Source organism: Moschus berezovskii, chromosome 1, assembly GCF_049115385.1.
Source record: "Moschus berezovskii isolate FMDL1 chromosome 1, NW_MosBer_1.0, whole genome shotgun sequence".
Classification (NCBI taxonomy): Eukaryota; Metazoa; Chordata; class Mammalia; order Artiodactyla; family Moschidae; genus Moschus; species Moschus berezovskii.
This window is the reverse complement of record NC_142460.1, coordinates 100,007,268-100,032,085: the sequence shown is the minus strand read 5'-3', so window position 1 is coordinate 100,032,085 and position 24,818 is coordinate 100,007,268. Positions and strand designations below refer to the sequence as shown.

The following is a 24,818-nucleotide window of genomic DNA, read 5'->3' as shown; positions in this document are numbered from 1 at the left end:
CCTCTTTCAAGGGCTGGTTATGCTAAGAGGCTGGAAGGATACAGGAAAGAAGATTGATTTATAAATCAGGTACAATCACTCTATTCAATATCTGGGAATATGTCTCTAATGAGTGGGGTATGTGTGTATGTGTGTATATAAGTGTGTGTGTGCATATTGTATGTGTTTGAGGGAATAATATAAGAAAATATTTTAGGGAGAAAGCTCTTTTCCAAATAACAAATTGATCTGACAGCCCTAAAAGAGCTGCTGAGAGTATTGTTAGGCATAGGGCTGGGGCCAGGCATCCGGGATGGTTTGAGTAACAGGGTGGGGGTCCTGGAAGCTTGTTCAGATAGGTCCTGCCTGTCATTGCTGGTTCGCTGTTGCCCTCTGCTGGCCTAACTGTTGTAGTCTCAGGAAACTGCAGATCTCCCTGAGCAACTAGGATCTTGGTTTCCATGAAGTCTGGGCCCCTTCCCCAGCAGAAGGAAAATGCAGTTAGTGTTGAGGAACAGTGGTGATGGGAGGATGTGGCCAATCCACTGCCAGCAGAGACAGGCTCTCATCACTGAGGGGATGAATCTTATGATTCTAGCTTTTTATTCCACATTCTACTCATTTGCTAACTTTGCTCTCTCTTTGGCCTTGTGCTGGGCACAGCGAGGGTACCCACACAGGGCTCAGCCACTGTCTCTACACCAGAGGGTCTCCCATCAAGTCTGGGAAAAACGGAAAGACAAGTACAGAAATCTGTGGCTAAGGCCACACCTGAGGACTGCTAAATGCTTGTGTGCATTTAAGGAGCGTGTGTGTGACTCTTTGCGACTCTGTGGACTGTAGCCCGCCAGGCTGCTCTGACCATGGGATTCTCCAGGCAAGGATACTGATGCGGGTTGCCTTTTCCTTCTCCAGGGGATCTTCCCAACCCAGGGACTGAGCCCTCATTTCTTATGTCTCCTGCATTGACAAGTGTGTTCTTTAGCACTAGCGTCACGAGATGCAGTCTACTGGGGGTGAGGGAACTGAGCGGGAGGCACCATTAAACAGACAGAATTTAATATGAAAACTTGAAGGATAGGTGATTGTTACTTATGTTTTAAAAATATCTTAATATTACTCAGCCACACACACACACATGAAATAATGCCATTTCTAGCAACACGGATACACCTAGAAATTGTCATAAGACCTAGAGATGCCACTAAGTGAAGTAAGTCAGAGGAAGACAGATATCGTATATCACTTGTATGTGGAATCTAAAAAAGTGATACAGATGAACTTACTCACAAAACAGAAATAGGGTCACAGACATAGAAAACAAACATACAAACATAGTTACAAAAGAGGATAGTGGCAAGGGGATAAATTAAGAGATTGGGATTAAAATGCACATACTGCTATACACAAAATGAATAGTCAACAGAGACCCGCTGTATAGCTTAGGGAACTACACTCAGCATCTTGTGGTAACTTATGATGGAGAAGAATGTAAAAATATGTGTGTGTGTGTGTGTGTGTGTGTGTGTGGTTGAATCACTTTGCTGTATACCTGAAACTAACACAACATTGTAAATCAACTATATTTCAGTGAAAATTAAAAGCATATATATTTTTTATCACATGAGTAGAACATTTATCATAAAAATTAAACTTTGATTAATGAAAGCCTGGGGCCTCCCTGGCGGCTCAGACAGTAAAAAAAATCCACCTGCAATGCAGGAGACCCACATTCAATCCCTGGGTCGGGAAAATCCTCTGGAGAAGGGATCTTCTCCAGAGTGGATCTTCCACTCCAGTATTCTTGCCTGGAGAATTCCATGGACAAAGGAGCCTGGCAGGCTACAGTCCATGGGGTCACAAAGAGTTGGACACAACTAAGTGATTTTCATCATCAATGAAAGCATGAGAAGAAATGAAAGTCACTTGAAATCCTACCACTCAGAAATGATCAGTGTTCACATTTTGATCTACATATTTTTTTGTCATCGTTGTTACAAAATTGGAAGTACACTGAAGGTGCTATTTTGTATCCTGCTCTTCCTCATACTTTTGGTATGAACATTTTCCCAATGTTACTGGTTTATTTATTTATTTTTTGGAAATGTGCTATTTTATGGGGGCATATTTCAATGTGTGAACCAAAGGATAAGATTCTTCAAGCAGCATGAGGCAAAGCATATAGGTTGTACTACACAAGAACTGTTAAATCTTTCCAAAATTTTTTAAATTTTCTATTGGAGGATAATTGCTTTATAATAGTGTGTTGGTTTCTGCCATACATCAATAAGAATAAGACATAGGTATACACATGTCTGCTCCCTCTTGAACCTGCCTCCCACCCCATTCTACCCCTCTAGGTTGTCACAGGGCTCTCAGTTGAGCTCCCTGTGTCATACAGCAAATTCCCAGTGGTTATCTGTGTTACATAGGGTAGTGTATGTGTTTCAGTGCTTCTCTCTCAAGGAATTGCTACTTCTTCACTAATTCATTTCAGAACTATTTTGGGGAAACCTACTACCTTGGAGACATAATGATAAGACCTGACTCTATGACATTTATAGTATAGGAGAGAAGACTGATATTAATTAGATAATCACAGAAATAGCTATAAAATTGCATCTGGGATAAGTGCTGTGAAGGAGCAATGTGAAGTTCATGAAAGTACATATTAGAAACAGGAGAGGTGGTCACGGGGGTGGGAAAGCTTGCCAGAGTAAGGAGTAATTGAGCTCAGCCCTGTAGGAGTTAAGTAAGTAAAGAAGATTAGGAATGACATGGCTGGCAGAGGGAATAACACAGGCAAAGCCCCTTCAGTAGGAAGAGGCATGGTGAATCCTGGAAACTGGAAAAAGGTCCCGGAGAAAGGAATGCAGAGACTTGGCCTGATATGACATTGAAGAAATAGGTAAGGTCCAACTCTGCAGAACCTCAGACTTGGTGATTTTATTTATTTATTTTTTTTGGCATTTCTCCTAAGGACGATGGAGAGATATTGAAGTATTTGAAGCCAGAGTTGGGAGGTAAAGATCAAATTTGTTCTTAAAATGGTCTGCCTCATTGCAGTATCATGATGAGGCTGGGAAGGAACTAAAATGTGTAGATAAACCACGTCCAGATGGCTAATAGCCCAAGCCCAGTGAGAAGGTAACTGCAGTGGTCCAGGCAGGAGATGTGGGAAGACTGGATTAGAATGTTGAAAGTCAGAATGGAGATAAGTGAGTGGTTTTGAGAGGTATTTGAGGAGTAGAATGTTTAGGACTTAGCATGTGAGGTGAAGAAATGAGAGAAAAAATACTCCTACGTCTTTCTTAGGAGTCTTTAAGGAGATTTCCCCCTAAGATAGAGAATGCTGGAAGAGGTCAAGGTTTGGAGGGGATGGTCATGGATGCTGTTTCACAGAGATAATGATTCCAGGATGGGTCTAGACCATCACATCAGCTCCTTCTAGAGGTGGCTTTTACCACACTTGTACACTACGCTGAAAAGTCCTTTATTTGAGTGTTCCTGGTCCCAGGGAGAAAGCTAACAGTATGCCTGGATTTGCTGCCTCCATACTTATTTCATGTCCTTGAACTACTGTTTGCTCTGTGTAAAGCATTTGGCAAGTCATTGTAATGGTCTCTGGACCTTAGTTTTTTTATCTTTAAAATGAAGCTAATAGCATCTAGTCCAAAGGATTGTTGGGAAGATTAAACAAAAGCATTGATATTCAAGGGCTTGTTGATCCTCCATGAACTGCACAGAATCATTATTGATATTCTTACTCCTATATTTGTTTTGAATATTACCACCAAACTTACATTAATACTAGGAATATAAAATTCAGTGTTTTCTCCAAGAGTTCTTTGGGAAGAAAAGGTGTGATTGAAGTCTAAATAAATAAATATACCACCCAGAAGCTAGAGATGGTGGCCCCAAACTATTTATAAGCCTGTGTGTTTACTTGGATTCCGACTTTCCCAACATGAAAATTATGCAGAGTCTGTGTCACAGCAGAGCACTCTGTGTTCCTAAAAAGAGCTCTCTTTTTTTCCCCCTGAATCCATCCTTTACCTTTTAAAATAAATCTCATTATGGAGTGCTGGCATTTTCAGTAAAACCTTCAACCAAAATCTGAGGATATTTTAGACTAAAAACAAGCCTGGTTTATTAGGCACAGCTTATAACTTGCTGCTAAGTAGATACAATCTATTTAGAGAAATTTATGTAGATAGCTGATAAAACATTTCAGAATCCTTATCTTTTTCTATCTGAGACAGAGTGTTAAACAGATTATCGAGAATTCTCTGTTCTCTTGGTGGAGTAGAGTCTTGCAACATTGTTGGAATGGATGGAAGCGATAGGACCAAGATTTAAACCAGATCTCTTGACTCTACATGACTAACTCTACCTCCATATTCTAGCTGAATGACTTTAGATGTGACCTTCTTCCAAGCGTGGTGGAGAGATGCAAAGCTAACACTTGTGTGTGCATAATGGCCAGAATATAATAAGGCCTCATGGTTCTTTCTTCTTTGTCCGTTTCTCAATATTTCTTCCTCCTTCACCTCCCCTTTCCTCTTCTTTGTGTATCCTTCTGTTCCTCCTCCCATTGATTTAACTCCTAACTTTGTCTTGCCTGTCTTTGAACTATATTGAGGAAGGGCATATATTGGGTTACCCAAGGTCACCTAGTCACTTACATGTGTAAGTCGCTCAGGCGTGCCCGACTCTTTGTGACCCCATGGACTGTCCTGCCAGGCTCCTCTGTCCATGAAATTCCCCAGGCAAGAATACTGCAGTGGGTTGCTGTTTCCCTGCCAAAAATAGTAATAGCTCCTTTATAAACCACTGAGAAGTATGCCCCTGAATCCTCTCCCCAAATTTATGAGATGAGTACTGGTCTCCATTTCACAGACAAGAAATGTGAGCTACAGACAGGCTCAATGTCCAATCTTACAAAATTTGTCATTAGTAGAGCTGGATGTTTTCACTCCCACACTCAGCCAACCCAAAGGTCTCCAAGAGACTTAAGATTGGCAATCAGTTATCACAACAGATATTTTAAAGTAATTAGCTTCCAATTAATAAAAAATAAAATGAAATAAAAAAAAAGAATGAAGCTTCAGTTCAGTTCAGTTCAGTCGCTCAGTCGTGTCTGACTCTCCGCGACCCCATGAATCACAGCACGCCAGGCCTCCCTGTCCATCACCAACTCCCGGAGTTCACTCAAACTCATGTCCACAGAGTCCAAAGAGTCTGTGGACATGAAGCTTACACTAGGCTAATTAATACCAAAAAAAAAGATATTTATTTATTGCAGGCTAAATGGCAACCCACTCCAGTGTTCTTGCCTGGAGAATCCCAGGGACGGGGGAGCCTGGTGGGCTGCCGTCTATGGGGTCGCACAGAGTTGGACATGACTGAAGCGACTTAGCAGCAGCAGCAGCAGCATTTGACAGGAACAGAGCAAAGAGCCCTGTACAGTCTCTGCCCTCATGGAGTGTGTGTGTATGCACGTGCGCACACACACACACACATGTAGGGATGATTCTCAGCCCATAATCACTGTCATTGCCCCGGCCTCTGTACTTCGGTGTCCGTTCTGACTTGTCAAGGTTCACATGGTATCAGTTACTAAACCTCTTATATATCATTCCTTCTTACAAATGATGGTAAGGACTGAAAACGAAAGTGGATCAGAATGCTTTGAAAAAATGTAATGGGGATACAACTTTAGATAGGAGTTTAAGAAATCTTTGAATGAGGCATTCAAGCCATGACTTGGACACCAAGTTTTCTCTGCCTGCTATAAGATGGTGCTGGGCAGACGCCAGACCATTGGATTTGATCCTGAAATTGAAAGGGTGCCATTTAATAAAGTCAACAGGGAAGTAACATCACTCCTTTTGTATTTTAAGAATAGCACTGAGGTTTTGTGTGAGAATGGATGGGAACAGGGTGACCAGTCTTAATCTTTACATTAGATTGATGACTTGTAGTGGGAATTCAGATATGTATCAATCACAAATCATTCTTTTCAGTCTCTTGAAAGTAAAATGAAAGTGTCAGTTGCTCAGTGTGTCTGACTGTTAGCGACCCCGTGACCTGTAGCCTGCCAGGCTTCTCTGTGGAATTCTCCAAGCAAAAATACTGGAGTGAGTAGCTATTCCATTCTCCAGGGGACCTTCCCGATGTAGGGATTAAACCTGGGTCTCTTGCATTTCAGGCAGATTCTTTAACATCTGAGCCTCCATGGAAGCCCAATCATCCTTTCCAGTTTCTTAGGAAGACAAAATATACACTGAAAAAGTTATAATACGAGTCACGCAGTGCTATATACAAAGGCTGTAGCAGACAGATAGCAAATGCTGTGGGTGAGAGAAATTTCAGACCATGCTCACTTTTTTAAAATCAGAAGCTATTGCTTTCACTCTTTACTGTTCTCTCTGTTGAATAGATTCTTAACTCTCAGAATATTTCATTGCATACCCTGAAAGACTCTGAAATCTGAAGCAAGTCAACTCAGTAAACACTTACCTAATGTCTGCTTTGTCTTTGGCTTGTAAGAATCATATCTCATTCATTTCACTGTATTTTCACCACAGGAAAATGATAAAATGGGCTCAATATGATAGAATAGCTTGGGCAGGAGTCAGTGAACCTAAATTCAAGTCTCCATTTTATCTTCATTCAGCAATTTGACCTTTGAAGATTAGCATAAACCAATGCTTAGTTGTCCAGATTGAGTTGAAATTAAGAGATATTTTTCGTGTCCTTTGAGAAAGATAGGCTCCCTGAAGGTTTTCTAGAGAACTGGGAAGATGCAGAGAAGCATGAATCAGTTGACTGCCAATGTGAGACAATCTTGCTGTTCCCCTGATGGAACCTGTCAAGGATAATCATCTCTGAGCTCTGTGGGCATAAAACATTTTCCTGTGATCCTCTACCTCTCTCCTTCCTTGATCATGGGGCCAGAACGAGAGACAGAGGATGACTTTCTTCAACTCCTCTTTCTTCCAAGGTGATAAACCTCATCATTTTTTTGTGTTAGTAGAGATGTTTCAGTGAAGACAATTAATTTGGAAAGATTATGCCATTGACTTTTCTTCTCTGTGGTGACTTTTACAGGATAGACCACTGGAACAATGAGAAGGAGAGGATTTTGCTGATCACAGACAAGACTCTCTTAATTTGCAAATATGACTTCATCATGCTCTGCTGTGTGCAGTTGCAATGGATTCCCCTGACTGCTGTCTATCGCATCTGCCTGGGCAAGTTTTCCTTCCCTGCAATGTCACTGGACAAGTGAGTGTGATGTCTTAGACTTGGGAAAGTGGTGCAGTGGGGGTGGGGCATGCAGGGAAAACAGTTGCTAAGTTCAGTTCAGTACTGTAACCTGGGAGAAGCTAGGGGAGAACAGGGAAGCTGTAGTTGAATTTATCAAACAATCCTGAGTTCCTACTCTATGTCAGACATTCATGGGTACAATTTTAACATTTCACAATTTACATAGTACTTTAATATGAGTACCTGACAGGTGAATGGTTGAATGTAAAGTGGAAAGAGCTGCGGGGATGTGGAAGAAATGTTACTAACCTAATTCATATGACAGAGATCAGAGAAGCTTTCCTGGAGAAGCACTTGCAATATTTGACTTGAAGTAGGAGTCAGTCACAGAAGAACAAAAGCTTGAGAATTTGCCAAGCAAAAAAAAAAAAAAAGTAAAAAAAAAAGAATATGCCAAGAAGAAGGAAGAGAGAAGTCAAAGAAATGAAGGTGGGAAAAAGTGAAATGCCTCTAGGACATTAAATTATTCTCTAAAGCGTAATGGACAGAAGTCATGAGAGCTAATAGCACTTCTTGAAAGAAGTCTCTTTAGAGATTTAGTAGAGGGGACACCAACTCTCTTGGAGATATTGACAGTTACCAGGAGACCTGATGAGGTTTATGGCAGAGGATTGCTGAACTGAGTAAATTCTTGAGATGGGCTCAGAAGGAACTGAATTTCTTTGACATTTTAAGTCTGAGCCAGAGGATAGCCATCTTCCTCTGAACCATAAGCTCTTAGAGGGCAGGTATCTTTGATTATTGTCATTGTTGTTCTATGTAGTAAGAACTGAAAAATCTAAAATACCGAAAAAAAGCATAGATTGATCAAATGATTGGTTTTCTTTTCATAAAGCATATCATATCAAAGACCTAGTTTTTATTTCTTGTTTTCATAGATGCTAGAAACAATTGATTCAGTTCACTAACTTTTTGAACTGGTAGATTTTTCAAAATCATATGCACATTGTTCAGTTCAGTTCAGTTCAGTCGCTCAGTCGTGTCCGACTCTTTGCGACCCCATGAATCACAGCACGCCAGGCCTCCCTGTCCATCACCAACTCCCGGAGTTCACTCAAACTTATGTCCATTGAGTTGGTGATGCCATCCAACCATCTCATTCTCTGTCGTCCCCTTCTCCTCCCGCCCCCAATCCTTCCCAGCATCAGAGTCTTTTCCAGTGAGTCAACTCATTGCATGAGGTGGCCAAAGTTTATATTTAAACATCACAAAAATTAGTTACTGTCAGCACCTCTCTCCTATCCCAAACCTTAAGTTTTCCAGAAATATCTCCATAGGAGATAATCAACAGTTTCATGTTTTTTGTTCCCTCCTGTGAGAATTAGTCTGTAAATATTATAAGGATAAAATTGTCTTTCATGCATATATGTATGTTTTTATATATTTATAATATTTATCAATGCAAATATATATCACAAATTATTTTACAATGGGTACACATACCATAAAATACTTTGTTTCAGATTATTTTACCCAAAAATATACCTTGGAGACACTATTACATAATCATGGAAAGATTAACTTCAGTCTTTTTAATACTGCAAAATATTCAATTTCAAGTCCAATCTATTTATCTAGCCCCATATTAATGGGCATTTAATAACCTCAGATATGCAGATGACACTACCCTTATGGCAGAAAGTGAAGAGGAACTCAAAAGCCTCTTGATGAAAGTGAAAGAGGAGAGTGAAAAGGTTGGCTTGAAGCTCAACATTCAGAAAACAAAGATCATGGCATCTGGTCCCATCACTTCATGGGAAATAGATGGAAAAACAGTGGAAACAGTGTCAGACTTTGTTTTTTTGGGCTCCAAAATCACTGCAGATGCTGATTGCAGCCATGAAATTAAAAGACGCTTGCTCCTTGGAAGGAAAGTTATGACCAACCTTGATAGTATATTAAAAAGCAGAGACATTACTTTGCCAACCAAGGTCCATCTAGTCAAGGCAATGGTTTTTCCCGTGGTCATGTATGGATGTGAGAGTTGGACTGTGAAGAAGGCTGATCGCCGAAGAATCGATGCTTTTGAACTGTGGTTTTGGAGAAGACTCTTGAGAGTCCCTTATACTGCAAGGAGATCCAACCAGTCCATTCTAAAGGAGATCAATCCTGGATGTTCATTGGAGGGACTGATGCTAAAGCTGAAGCTGCAATACTTTGGCCACCTCATGCGACGAGTTGACTCACTGGAAAAGACTCTGATGCTGGGAAAGGTTGGGGGCGGGAGGAGAAGGGGACGACGGAGAATGAGATGGCTGGATGGCATCACCGACTCTGTGGACATGAGTTTGAGTGTACTCCGGGAGTTGGTGATGGACAGGGAGGCCTGGCGTGCTGTGGTTCATGGGGTCGCGGAGAGTCAGACACGACTGAGCGACTGAACTGAACTGAACTGAACTGAATCTTTTCTACCTACAAGCAAAGCTATGGGCTTCCCTAGTGGCTCGGTGGTAAAGAACCTGCCTGCCAATGCAGGAAACAAAGGTTCGATCCCTGGGTTGGGAAGATCTCCTGAAGAAGAAAATAGCAACCCACTCCAGTATTCTTGCCTGGAAAATCCCATGGACAAAGGAGCCTGGTGGCTACAGTCTCTGTGATCTCAAGGAGTCTGATAACAACAACAACAACAGGACTTTGCATAAATATGCAAATATATTTGTAATGTAAATTTCCACAAGTGGAAATATTAGGACAAGAGTCCTGTGAATTTTAATGATAGATGCTGCTGAATTGCCTCTAAACTGGTGACAGCTGGTTATGCTCCCATAAGTATGAACCTTTCTCATGTTCCCTCAACAAGATTGTGTTTTATGAAACTCTTTCTTAGCCAGTGAGATGAAGAAAAATATTTTTATTTTAATTTCCATCACTAGAATTTGAAAGAAGTTGAGGATGTTTCTCTTATGTTAGAAAGTAGTTTTATCTATATTTCTGTGAACCACCTATTTTTGGCCATACTAATTATTTTTTTTCTATTGAAACATTGATCTTTTTAAATTAATTTATAAGAGATCTTAATATATGAAGGAACTTGGTCCTGTTTCTGCCATATATTATTGAAAATATTTTTTCCCATTTATCATATTTCTTTTAACTTTCTAATGCTATATTTACTGTCTTTGAGTTTTAGGTTGTTAAATGTATCATTCTTCCAAGTTTCTAAGTTTATTTCTTTTTGAGAAAGGTTTTCTCTACCACTGAAAGTGCAAAATATATTTCCAAGTTTTCTTTTAGTGCTTTTATAAATTTTTTTGAAAATATTTATTTGTTTATTTATTTGGCATTGCTGGGTCTTTAGTTGAGGCATGCGGGATCTTCAGTCTTCATTGTGGCATGTGAGATTTTTAGTTGTGGCAGGATCTACTTCCATGACCAGGGTTCAGACCTGGGCTCCCTGTATTGAGAACATGGAGTCTTAGCTACTGGACCACCAAGGTATTTTATTTTTAAAAATACTTAAATTTATGTTTCATCTGGAATTTATCTTAAGGAAAAAGATAAGCCATCAATTTTATTTCTTTATCCTGATGGCAGACTAGATTTCTCAACATCATTTATTCAATTCTCCCCTTTATCAATAAATATTGTATTTTACCATGTGTATTTGTGTTTATTCTCAGTTACCCATTTCACTTATTTCTTTATTAGAGTGCAAAATGCTTTTTAATTATTAAAGTATTTTATTGCCATTTTAATATCTGCTAGAGTTACTCCCATCTTATTAATCTTCATTTTTAAAGAATTTGTTTATTCACGCATATTGATTTCTCCATGAGCTTACTTAATTTTTAAAAATTCTGTTGTTAATAGAATTTTCAAATATTAAATCAGTCATTCAGTCTTAAGATAAACACATTTAGTTATAGTGTACTATCCTTTCTATATGTTGTTGAATTCAGTTGGCTAATATTTTATTAAGGAGTTTTGTGTCTATGTTCATGAGGATATTAGTCTATTATTTTCATTCTTTTGTAATGTCTTTGCCAAATATTTAGATTATGCTGGTCCCATAAAAGAAGTTGGAAAGTGTTCCCTTCTCTTCTATTTTCTAAAAGACTTTATATATAAGTGGTATTATCTCTTCCCTGAATGTTTGTTGAAATTTACAAGGGAAGTTTTCTGGGCCTGAGATTTCTTTGTGGGACAGTTTTAGATACTAAATTACTTTGTTTTGTAAATACCGAGTTATATTTTTCCTTTTATGGTAATTTTGGTAAATTGTATTTTTCCAGGAATTTGTTGTTTAAGGTGTTTCATTTAAAGGCTAAAAGTCGTTACTCTTCCATTATTATCCCTTTAATGTCTTCTTTCCTGATATCAGTGATCTGCAGTCTCTGTTTTCTTTCTGTGAATGAATCTATTGATTTTGTTGCTGTTAATAAGAATATGCTTTTCATTTTGCCAATTATCATAATTGCTTGATTTCTAGTTGAATTTTACTATTTTATTTTTTCCTGTACTTCCATTCGGTTTACTTTATTTAAAAAATTTTTAATTTGAAACCCAAAACATTGATTTTAGGCTTTTCTTTATAATGTGAGCATTTCAGTTCAGTTCAGTTCAGTCGCTCAGTCGTGTCCGACTCTGCGACCCCATGATCACAGCACACCAGGCCTCCCTGTCCATCACCAGCTCCCAGAGTTCACCCAAACCCATGTCCATCGAGTCGGTGATGCCATCCAACCATCTCATCCTCTGTCGTCCCCTTCTCCTCCTGCCCTCAATCTTTCCCAGCATCAGGGTCTTTTCAAGTGAGTAAGCTCTTCGCATCAGGTGGCCAAAGTATTGGAGTTTCAGCTTCAACATCAGTCCTTCCAATGAACACCCAGGACTGGTCTACTTTAGGATGGACTGATTGGATCTCCTTGCAGTACAAGGGACTCTCAAGAGTCTGTTCCAATACCACAGTTCAAAAGAATCAATTGAATTTATAAATTTCCTTCTAATAGCTGCTTTTACTACATCTCACAGATTTGACTATGTTGTGCTTATACTATCATTCACTTAGAAATATTTTCTAATTTTTCTTGTGATTTCTTCTTTGACTCACAGATACTTTAGAAGTTGTATTGACAGATTTCCAAATATTTTGAGTTTTTCTTGATATTTTAATATTATTGAATTTTAATTTAAAGAACATAGTGTCTTTGACTTTAATCCTTTTAAATGCATTGTAGAGTGTTACTGCCAAATTCAGACTTAAATTGAAGAAAGTAGGGGAAACAACTAATCCATTCAAGTATGACCTAAAAAAGTTCCTTATGATTATACAGTGGATGCGAGAAATAGATTTAAGAGACTAGATCTGATAGACAGAGTGTGTTATGAACTATAGATGGAGGGTTGTGACATTGTGCAGGAGACAGGGATCAAGACCATCCCCAAGAAAAAGAAATGCAAAAAAGCAAAATGGTTATCTGAGGAGGCCTTAGAAATAGCTGTGAAAAGAAGAGAAGCAAAAAGCAAAGGAGAAAAGGAAAGATATACCCATTTGAATGCAGAGTTCCAAAGAATAGCAAGGAGAGATAAGAAAGCCTTCCTCAGTGATCGATGCAAAGAAATAGAGGAAAACAGTAAAATGGGAAAGACTAGAGACCTCTTCAAGAAAATTAGAGATACCAAGGGAACATTTCATGCAAAGATGGGCTCAATAAAGGACAGAAATGGTATGGACCTAACAGAACTAGAAGATATTAAGAAGAGGTGGCAAGAATACACAGAAGAACTGTACAAAAAAGATCTTCATGACTCAGATAATCATGATGGTGTGACCACTCACCTAGAGCCAGACATCCTGGAATGTGAAGTCAAGTGGGCCTTAGGAAGCACACTACCAACAAAGTTAGTGGAGGTGATGGAATTCCAGTTGAGCTATTTTAAATCCTGAAAGATGATGCTGTGAAAGTGCTACACTCAATATGCCAGCAAATTTGGAAAACTCAGCAGTGGCCACAGACTGGAAAAGGTCAGTTTCCATTCCAATCCCAAAGAAAGGTAATGGCAAACTACTGCACAATTGCACTCATCTCAAACATTAGCAAAGTAATGCTCAAAATTCTCCAAGCCAGGCTTCAACTATACGTGAACTGTGAAATTCCAGATGTTCAAGCTGGTTTTAGAAAAGACAGAGGAACCAGAGATTAAATTGCCAACATCCGCTAGATCATCAAAAAAGCAAGAGTTCCAGAAAAACATCCATCTCTGCTTCATTGACTATGCCAAAGTCTTTGACTATGTGGATCACAATAAACTGTGGAAAATTCTGAAAGAAATGGGAATACCAGACCAACTGACCTTGAGAAACCTATATGCAGGTCAGGAAGCAATAGTTAGAACTGGACATGGAGCAACAGACTGGTTCCAAATACGGAAAGGAGTACATTAAGGCTGCATATTGTCACCCTGCTTATTTAACTTATATGCAGAGTACATCATGAGAAATGCTGGACTGGAAGAAGCACAAGCTGGAATCAAGCTTGCCAGGAGAAATATCAATAACCTCAGATATGCAGACGACACCACCCTTATAGAAGAAAGCGAAGAAGAACTAAAGAGCCTCTTGATAAAAATGAAGGAGGAGAGTGAAAATGTTGGCTTAAAGCTCAGCATTCAGAAAACTAAGATCATGACATCTGGTCCCATCACTTCATGGCAAATAGATGAGAAAACAGTGTCAGACTTTTATTTTGGGGGGGTTCCCAAATCACTGCAGATGGTGATTGTAGCCATGAAATTAAAAGACACTTACTCCTTGGAAGAAAAGCTATGAGCCACCTAGATAGCATATTAGATAGCAGAGACATTACTTTGCCAACCAAGGTCCGTCTAGTCAAGGTTATCGTTTTTCCAGTGGTCATGTATGGATGTGAGAGTTGGACTGTGAAGAAAGCTGATCGCCGAAGAATTGATGCTTTTGAACTGTGGTGTTGGAGAAGACTCTTGAGAGTCCTTTGGACTTCAAGGAGGTCCAACCAGTCCATCCTAAAGGAGATTAGTCCTGAGTGTTCATTGGAAAGATTGATGTTTAACCTGAAACTCCAATACTTTGGCTACCTGATGCAAAGAGTTTATTCATTTGAAAAGATCCTGATGCTGGGAAAGAGTGAGGGCAGGAGGAGATGGGGATGACAGAGGGTGAGATGGTTGGATGGCATCACCAACTCAATGAACATGAGTTTGGGTAAACTCTAGGAGATGGTGATGGACAGGGAGGCCTGGAGTGCTATGGTCCATGGGTTCTCACTGGGTTGGACACGACTGAGCAACTCAACTGAACTGAAAGAAAAGTGCTAAAATCTGCTCTTATTATGGGATTTTCTCTTGTATCTTTAATTTAGTTTAATTTTTTTTCTTCATGTATTTTAAGAGTCTGTGTTAGATTAATGCATATTCATGTTTGGTATGTCTTTTTGATGAATTGAGCCTGTTTTAATTATGAAATGTTATTTTCTATCCCTGGCAATATTCTCTCTAGTACTCTACTTTATATCTCTTATTATTATAGACACTATCTTTTATAATTAATTTTGCTTAGTATATATTTTTTCATTTATTTTCTTTCTCTCTTCATATTTAAAATGCTTTTCTTTTTGAGATCACAAAATTGGGTCATACTTTTAATCTGTTCTGATATTCTCTGTTTTAGTTGGAGTATTTAGTCCCTTCACATATTATGGAATTTTGATATGATTGAAGTTAAGGCTACCTTAACTGTTTTCAGTCTCCCTCTCTATTTTTTATTTCTTCATCCCCTCCTCATTGCCTTTTATGTTGCATTTCTCTTGCATATTACTTTTATTGAATTTCAGACCCCAAAGGATAATACTATAAATTTTGCTTAAGAAATCATATGTACTTCAAAGAAATTAGAAAACAGAATTATCTTTTATATTTATGCATGTTTACAGTTCTTATGCTCTTTATTTGTTCCAGAAGATTCAGTTTCTCTTTGATGTCATTTTACTTATACAGGAAAAATTACTTTTTAGCATTTATTTGTAATGTAATTTACTATGAAAAATTTTCTTATTTTTTGAGGGGTGGGGAGAATCTTTGTTTAGCCTTTTTTCTTAAGGAGTATTTTCTTTAGTTAGAGGATTCCAACCTGACATTTTTTAATTGCAACATTCTTAAGATGTTCCACTGTTTTCTGGCCTCCATAATTTCTGAACAGAAGTCCACAATCATTTGAACTGCAATTGCTCTATATATTCTCTAAATGCTTTCAAATGTTTCCTTGATCTTTAACTTTCAGGAATTTTACTATCATGTGCCTACTCCTTGAGTTATGCTATAAATTCCCAGTTTTGTTACACTATTTAGAAAATGTCTTCTCTATTATTTCTACTCTTTGGGATTTACTAAATATTTTTACATTTCAATAATTTATATCAACATTTCATAAATACTTGAGTGTGCAATCTCTGCTTTTTTTGTGTGTAGAATTTGATAAATTGGAGAAGGAAATGGCAACCCACTCCAGTGTTCTTGCCTGGAGAATCCCAGGGACGGGGGAGCCTGGTGGGGTCTATGGGGTCGCACAGAGTCGGACACGACTGAGGTGACTTAGCGGCAGCGGCGGCGGCGGCTCTTATATATCCATTATCATTATACTATTTGTGTTTTGTCTGTCTTTGCCTATTTATTAGTCAAATTTTTTGGCCACTTGATATGTCGTACACTGAGAGAAGAATTAAATTTTCCTTAATTACAATTCTTCTTTTTTGTTTTTTTTTTTTTACTTTTTTGTGTTTTTATGTTATTAATGTTTGTGTTGTCTTGTTTGATGTAGGACCATTTATAGATGTTGAATCCTTATTTTAGATTACAATATTTTCATTATAAAGTTTATTTCCTTTAATTTTTTCCTTGTTTTTGATCTTGTCTGCTGACTATAGTGATACTTATGACCATTTTTTTTTTGAATTTTCTTCATATATTTCTGCCTGATTTTTGCTTTAAATTTTTGGGGTTTATTTTTCGATGAGTTCTTGTATGCAACATATAATTGAATTTTACTTTGTTATCCAACTTGAGGGTTTTTTCTTTTAATTGGTAAGATTAACCCATTTATACATATTAATATGACCATTACCGTCTTAGTTCTGCCATCTTGACTTTTGTATTGTTGTATTTTTCTAAATATATTACCATATTTTCTGTATTTCCTTTGCTTTCCATTGAGTGTATTTTTCTTTAAGCAAGAAAGTTTATAGCTTTTTTCTACTAGTGACTAAGGGACTTTTTTCTACTAGTGACTAGCTTATAGCATTCCTAATTCTGTCTTTTTTTGAATATTATCTGTTTGCTTCTCAATAATAAACTCATTTACATTAACAATCTACTTGTCATCATTTTTTATATTTCCCTATCATTTTTTACAAATGCTTTTTAAATTATGAAAATATACTAACACATTTACAAGAGACCTAGAAAATACAGAACAAGGTACATGTAGTTCCACTCTATATTACAATTACTTTTTTAAGTAGAAAAATTAAGATTTTTAGTTGAAGTTTCAATATCAAACTCTCAAAAATTAATAGAATGAATATACAGAAAAGTCAAAGGACATAGTAGACCTGAAAAACACTATGAACCAATTCAATATAATTAAGATTTATACAATTTTCACACCTCAGTAGGATAAAAATTCTATTCAAGTTCCCATAGACTATAAACTAGGAGGCACTGAAACATATCCAGTTCATAAGACCAGGTGCAAGAATTTGATGGTCATTTTGAAATATCTTTTGATATTGATCTCTAACATAATTCCACAGTGACAAGAGAACAGACTCTGTATGATTTCAGTATCTATCATTCATTTTTAAAGTTGCTTAAAATTACCATTATTAGTTATATTATGTTTATGTAAAAAGTATGCTTCCACTTGACATGCCATCTTCATCAGTGTATACTAAATCTCCATTGTGAAACATAAGAAATCTACATATTCACACTCTTCTCACATTCTCTCCTCCTTTACCTCCCTTCTTTCATTAGTCTTCTCAGACAAATTTCATTTTTTTATGGCATGTTTTATTTGATTTCCTATGAGGCATCCAATTATTACCATAGAAAGTTGGTGTAATTCCAGTCTTCTTAATTAACTTGTGCAGTTTTATTCAGATTTTCATTCTGGGGTTAGAATAAGAAAGCCTGTGCCAGCAGCTAGCATGTTGTTAAAAGTTAAAGGTCTTTCTCTGGAACCCTGGGGTAGAAACAGTGTGATGAAGGGATGGTTTTTAAAGTTCTGCTCAGTTTTTTAGCAAACATCCATGGTAGATTTCTGGACTAGGGGGTAAGTCCTGGATTTCAGATCTAATTTTACAACGGTTAACTTTGTTTCCTCATCTATCAAAAAGTCATTCATATTGTCACTTTGCTTCATTAACATATTGCAGAGTTCTGATAAGATGGTTGGAAGTACTTTACAATATGCCTCAGAGATATCAGGTGTTAACAAGTTCTGTTTTTTTTCCCCCAGATACAAGTTTTTGTTAGAATGGAACTAAGTAGATTAATTTGATTGTTACCTTTATTTCCAAGTCACTTGGCCCTTCTTGATTGGACATTGTCACTAATTTAAGTCAGAGGTCAGCCAGTAGCTGGTAGGAAAAGGAGGAAGAGGCAAGTAATCTTAAACTGGCTCCAGAGGAAAGCCTGAACAGAGTGAGCAAATTGTTTTGTTATAAGAAAATGCAAATGACTTAACATTAGTGGGCTTCCCTAGTGACTCAGATAGTAAAGAATCTGCTTGCAATGCAAGAGACCCAGGTTTGATCCCTGGGTTGGGAAGATCCCCTGGAGAAGGATGTAGATGGTAACACTGACACTGTTTGCCAAGAGCTCTTACCTCCCCTGTGCCATTTGACCTTCAACACCAAGAATAAATAGTTCAGACTGACTATATTTTAGAGATGAGAGAAGTGAGACCAGGAGAGGTACGCAGAGATTCAGGCACCAGCAGCTATTTAATATTAGACTTGGGTTTCAAAATCAATTCTTCCAGCTTCCCGTCCAGTGTTCCTTTCTTTTAATTAATAATGTTTGACCCCTTTTTTTCCCTTCCCCTGCTCCCAACTCCTCCCCTCCCCTTCCCATCCCTGCCTCCTCTTTCCACCCCAGTTTCTCTCCCTTTGATCTTGCCTCTGTATTTTTTATCCCCTCTCCTTTCCTTTCCTCCTGTCTATTCCTCTGGGTCTATTCCTTGTTAATATAGCTTCTTCTCTTAAGAAGCCACGGAGAGGTCTTTTGGAACTTAGCAGAACATGTGCCAGCATATCCCTTATACTGGTGCTTACAAAACAGAGTTGTTTTGTTTTAGCCACTGTTTTGCCTTTGGCTTAATGTGAAGTGAGAGGGTGATGGGAGGAGACAACTAGAGGCTAAAGATCATTTATGTGTGAGATGAAGGAAGATATTCTTTAGATTAGAGCATTCATCAGACAGAAAACCAGGAAATGGCAAGAGGCCTGGCTTATCTTACAGGGTAACTGCCTTAACCAGTTGCTAGTACATAGCTTCTTGTACTAGTACAGAGCTTCCTGTCTCTTATCTGAGATGAGAATACTAAATCTTATTTCTATCATAATTGGATTCATTCCCAGATTTTAATTAAAATTTAATTTTCATAATCTTGTATCTGTAACCTGTTAGAAAAGTGAAGGAGGGAGAGGAAGACTCCATTTCTATGAAATTAACCATAAGGTTAAACCATGACCAATCTTAACCGGACCAATTTTCTTACTGTCTGAATTTAGACAACTCACTTTAATTCCTGGGCTCTCAATTTCCTATCTATAAGATGTCAATTATAAAACTCCATGTCAGTCCTAACTCATAGGTCACTATAGATTTAAATGGTGGATGTGAAAGTGTTTGGTAAATTGTAAAGTATTAAAATAATCATTACTAAAAGAGGTCTAAAAATCCACATTTACTTGATAACACTCCCATTAAAAAAAATATGCCCACAAGGGATAATGATGAGGAAACTGAGTGGTCAAGTGACTTGTATGTTAACATGTAGGTACATGATGTGTGTGTGTGTGTGTGTGTGTGTGTGTGTGTGCACTTAGTTGCTTCAGTCATGTTCAGCTTGGTGGGACCCTATGGACTGTAGCCCTCCAGAATCCTCTGTCCATGGGATTCTCCATGAAGGAATACTGGAGTGAGTTTCCATGCTCTCCTAGAGGGGATCTTCCTGACCCAGGGATCGAACCCACGTCTCTTACATCTCCTGCATGGGCAGGCAGGTTTTTTACCACTAGCACCACCTGGGAAGCCCATGGTGAGGTCTGAAACATGAGATTCTCTAATCTCAAATCCTTTGTCATACAGGTAATTCCTACTGGCTATCAAATGCACTGTAATTTTTGTGAATAAATGACCTTTGTTCCTATCTGAAGTCTGTAATGAGGAGTTAAGAGTTTAGATAGCCTAGGGCTTAGAGAGTGGGTTCTGGAGTCAGGCTGCCTGGGAGCCAAATCTGCTCTGGGTGACCTAGAGCAAGTCACACTACAATCTGTGCCTCGGTCTCTTCACTTGGAAACTGGTGAGGGTAATAGCATCTATCTCAGTCTATGTTAAGGATTAAATGAGATAATACATATAAAATGTTTAGAAAAATATGTGGTGTGTAATAAGCACTTGAAGGATGTGAGCTTCTATAATAAGTTTGGGAGAAAGACACTGGTTTAGGATTCAGGCATCTGGGTCCTGATCTACTTTCTTGATCAAAAAAGTCTCCTCCCCTTGCTAAATTTCATTTTCCTCACTTACAAATGTTTCAGATTTTTTTTTTAATGAGGTGTAGCTGATTTTCAATGTTGTTTTAGTTTCAGGTATATATCAAAGTGATTCATATATATATATATATATTCATATATATATATATATGAATATATATATATTCATACACACACACATATATATTATTTTTCAGATGATTTTCCCTTATAGGCTTTTACAAAATACTGACTATAGTGACCTGTGCTATATAGTAGGTCCTCATTGCTTATCTATTTTATATATAGTAGTGTGTATATGAGGGCTTCCCTCATAGCTCAGTCAGTAGAGAATCTGCCTGCAATGCAGTAGACCTGAGTTTGATCCCGGGTCACGAAGATCTCCTGGAGAAGGAAATGGCAACCCATTCCAGGATTCTTGCCTGGAGAATCCCATGGGCAGAGGAGCCTGGGAGGCTCCAATCCATGGGGTCACAAGAGTCGGACGGACACGACTTAGCAACTAAATCACCACCACAGTGTGCATATGTTAATCCCAAACTCTCAATTTGTTCTTAAATCTCTGAAAAAATTTTGGCTATTTTTTCCTTTTGGTCTTGAAATTCTGTGCTTTTGTGGTATTCTATCGATGAAGCAATTTTCCCAAAGTCATTCCTCTTAGAGGGCTGAATGATTTTAATCAATTACTCCTATGAAAAATGTCTCCAAAAGATTTTCTGCTAGAAAATATTATTGCTGTCACTTTGACATGCCAACAAAACCTGAGGGGGATGGTCAGGCCAAGAAATGCCTCCTTGCAAGAGTAGGCATTGCACATTTATCTCTCCGTGATGCTTAAAATTTGCCTTGTGCTGGGAATTGCTGGATGTGGTCACCCCTCACACTGTCTGTAGAGATGCTGTGTGAACAAGGGCTGGGAGTTGCCTGCTGTTGACTTAGTATAGCAGGAGAAGGCACGAGAGAGGAGGGCATTCCAGACGTTACCCCATCACCTCAGTCTTGCTCCTTTGGTTCCAAAGACCAGTGAGCCGCTCCATGCCCCCAGGGTCCTAATTTGGCATCTCTTTCTCAGACAAGGGCTTCAAAGGGCCTCTCCTCTGCTCTGGGGGAAGCCGGCTCGTGGCCCAGGCTGATTCTGCTGGCTTCGCGTCTGTCAGTGCATCCTAATCACTGTTATAAGTGTGGTTCTGCAGAACACCTTGTGAAATAGTTTCCTATTGCTCCAGCAACATCTCCTGTCTAGACAATCTAATTATGAGCGCAGAGCAAACAGCTGAAGTGTTTGCTGCCCCCAAGGGTTGCCTAACTCTAGGAGTGGGGGTGGAAGGACAGGGGAAGGGAGGGAGTGGATGGCACTGGTAGCTTTTTGTTGACTTGACCAGAAAACTGAGTGCTCCGAAGGAAACTGGTTAACTTTTAATTAAAAAGAAATGATTTGGTGGAAGCTGGCACTTTGTTGTTTATCCAAACTCAGTGGAGGATTAAACATAGCGATTCATTTCCCTCCAATCACATCTTTTTCTTGGCTTCAAAGGTGGTTTGTGGTCTCTTTGCTTAATAAAAAGAAAGAAAAAGTCACTGATTTAATCATCTGCCCTCCCAGTAGCAGTTTGAAAATAAAAAGTGACTCCCTAAATGTATGTTCTTTCCAAGTAGTAATTCGATTACATTCAGCAAGTCCTTCTTGAGCTCCGGCCACGTGGCAGGCGTGATGATGACAAGGTGGCAAGACCTGGATTCTGTCCCCAGGATGTTTATGATCTCACAGGAAGGCAGACACACATATGCGCTAATGTTTTAACCAGGCTTTGATTAGTGCTCCAGTGAAAAGCCAATAGTGCTGTGGGCACAGGAGAATGGGAGAGAATTTCTCCTGGGAGATATGGGAAGGTCTTAGAGGGAACGTGGAATCTGAGCAGGTCTTTATAGGATGAACAGAATTTGGGCAAAGAGATAGTGAGGAGTTGTCCAGGCTGCTGCTGCTGCTGCTGCCAAGTCGCTTCAGTCGTGTCCGACTCTGCGCGACCCCATAGACTGCAGCCCACCAGGCTCCCCCGTCCCTGGGATTCTCCAGGCAAGAACACTGGAGTGGGTTGCCATTTCCTTCTCCAGTGCATGAAAGTGAAAAGTGAAAGTGAAGTTGCTCAGTCGTGTCTGACTCTTAGCAACCCCATGGACTGCAGCCTACCAGGTTCCTCCGTCTGTGGGATTTTCCAGGCGAGAGTACTGGAATGGGGTGCCATTGCCTTCTCCGGCATCAGCAGACAAATGCCCAAGTAGCATGATCTTGCCAGGTCTCCTGAGGGGCAGGTTCTCAGCTGTTAAGAAGGTATGGTGGAAGTTTTCGAATGGTTTTGGATAATGATATGAGGTGCTTATTTTTATTTTAAAAGAATTTTGTTGGAGTATAGTTGATTTACAGTGCTGCATTAGTTTCATGTGTACAGCAAAGTGAAATAGTTATTCGTATGCATATATTCAGTTTTTGAATTCTTTTCCCTTATAGGTTATTACAGAGTATTGAGTGGAGTCCCCTTTACTACGCAGCAGGTTGTTATTAGTTATCTATTTTATATATAGAGGAGGAGCCTGGTAGGCTGCAGTCCATGGGGTCGCAAATAGTCGTACACAACTGAGAGACTTCACTTTCATGCATTGGGGAAGGAAATGGCAACCCACTCGAGTGTTCTTGCCTGGAGAATCCCAGGGACGGGAGCCTGGTGGGCTGCCATCTGTGGGGTCACACAGAGTCGGACATGACTGAGCGACTTAGCAGCAGCAGCAGCAGTGCATATATGGTGGTCTTCCCAGGTAAAGCACCTGCCTGCCAATGCAAGGAAATAAAAAAGACAAAGATTCAATCCCTCAGTCGGGAAGATTCCCTGGAGAGGGAAATATATATATATATATATATATATATATATATATATGTCAATCCCAATCTCCCAATTTATTCCTCCCCCTCTTACCCTGGTAATCATAAATTTGTTTTCTACATCTGTGACTCTAATTCTATTTTGTAAATAAGTTCATTTGTACCCCCACCTTTTTTTAAGGATTCCACATGTTAGTGATATTATCTGATATTTTTAATATGAGGTGTTTAGGTTTTAGTCATCTTAAGATCTGAGATGATGAAGCTTTTAGGAGAAGAGATAAAATGATTGGCATTTTTCTTTGGGAAGTTAAGGGGGGAGCAACAATAAGAGATGGTTTGGAAGAGACAGAAACTGGAAAAAGTGGTCGGCTAAGGGAGAGATGATTAGATTCTCTGAGGATAGAGTTGGGAAATTGTAATAACCTGAACTAGGCCAGTGGATGTGAAAAGGAGGGCATGGGTGTGAAGACTTGGCTGCAGTAGAATCTCTGGCATGTGATGGACAAATTGGGTGTTCTTGGTACGGGGGGGAGATCCAACCAGTCCATTCTAAAGGAGATCAATCCTGGATGTTCATTGGAGGGACTGATGCTAAAGCTGAAACTCCAATACTTTGGCCACCTCATGAGATGAGTTGACTCACTGGAAAAGACTCTGATGCTGGGAAAGGTTGGGGGCGGGAGGAGAAGGGGACGACGGAGAATGAGATGGCTGGATGGCATCACCGACTCTGTGGACATGAGTTTGAGTGAGCTCCGGGAGTTGGTGATGGACAGGGAGGCCTGGCGTGCTGTGATTCATGGGGTCGCGGAGAGTCGGACACGACTGAGCAACTGAACTGAACTGAACTGAACTGAACTGGTACGGGAGGGGAAGAGAAGGAAGGGCTGTGAGCCTACAGTTGGAAGACACTCTCCATGTTTATTATCTAGGGCGGCTGCTTGGCTACTCAAGCAGGGAAAAGTCGATGGTTGGAACAAACTGTTTGCACCACTGATATTTACTGAGCACTTGGCACTACCTGTTGCTAGGCTGGGCACTGTGATGCCCTTGTGCTAAAGAGAGAGTTTCTGGCTTCATGGGGTTCACAGTCAAGGTGGCAGTCAAATCATCATACTGGACATAGAAAATTACAACAGTGAAAGTGCTTTGAAGAAGAGATATATGGGTTGTGTGAATTATAGACTGATGTGTAACAACTCACCTCAAAACTTGGTAGCATTACATAAAATTCACTATTACTTCTCTGCTTCTGGGTCAGGAGTACGGGTGTGCCTTTGCTGGGTCCTATGGTTCAGATCGCTGGGGCCATGGCATCTCAAGCTCACTCGAGGGGTTGTCCGCAGGCTCAAGTCCTCACTGGCGGATGGCCAGAGAGATAGGTTCCTGACATGTGAGCCTTTCTCTAAGACTACTGACAACACACATGGCTGCTGGTCTTCCTTACAGGGAACAAGGGAAAGAGTGAGAAGGAACATTAGAGACTGAGCAAGATAGACGCTACCGTGTTTAGGTAACCTAATCTTGGAAGGGACAGTTCATCACCATGTTGTATTCAATGGAGGCAAGTCACTAAGTCCAGCTCACACTCAAGTGGGGGCTGTCACCTGAGGGCAAGCAGGTCAAGAGGTGGACACTGGAGGCTGTTGAACAAGCAGCTTTCCACATGAAGGTGATCAGAACCTTTATTAGAGGATTTAGATCTAAACTGGAGGGTAAAGATGAAGGAAGGCTTCTCTGAGGAAGGGCTTCTGAAACTGGGACTGAAGGAGACAAGGTGGAGGAGGTTACGGAGAGTGACCCAGGGAGAGCATAGTTCACGTACAGGAGAGGGACAGAGAGAGCCTGCTGCCTCCGTGCAACGATCAGCAAGTCAA

The 24,818-nt window shown here is 39.5% G+C and overlaps 1 protein-coding gene across 1 annotated transcript in view; it reads left to right on the top strand.

Moving 5' to 3' along the window:
- The window catches only part of TPRG1 (tumor protein p63 regulated 1), a 156,231-nt gene that overhangs the window by 66,068 nt on the left and 65,345 nt on the right, over positions 1-24,818 (top strand). Inside the window, exon 4 of the mRNA XM_055408077.2 lies at positions 7,093-7,269. Within this exon, the coding sequence (XP_055264052.2) occupies positions 7,093-7,269 (177 nt within the window). The remainder of the gene's footprint in view (positions 1-7,092; positions 7,270-24,818) is intronic.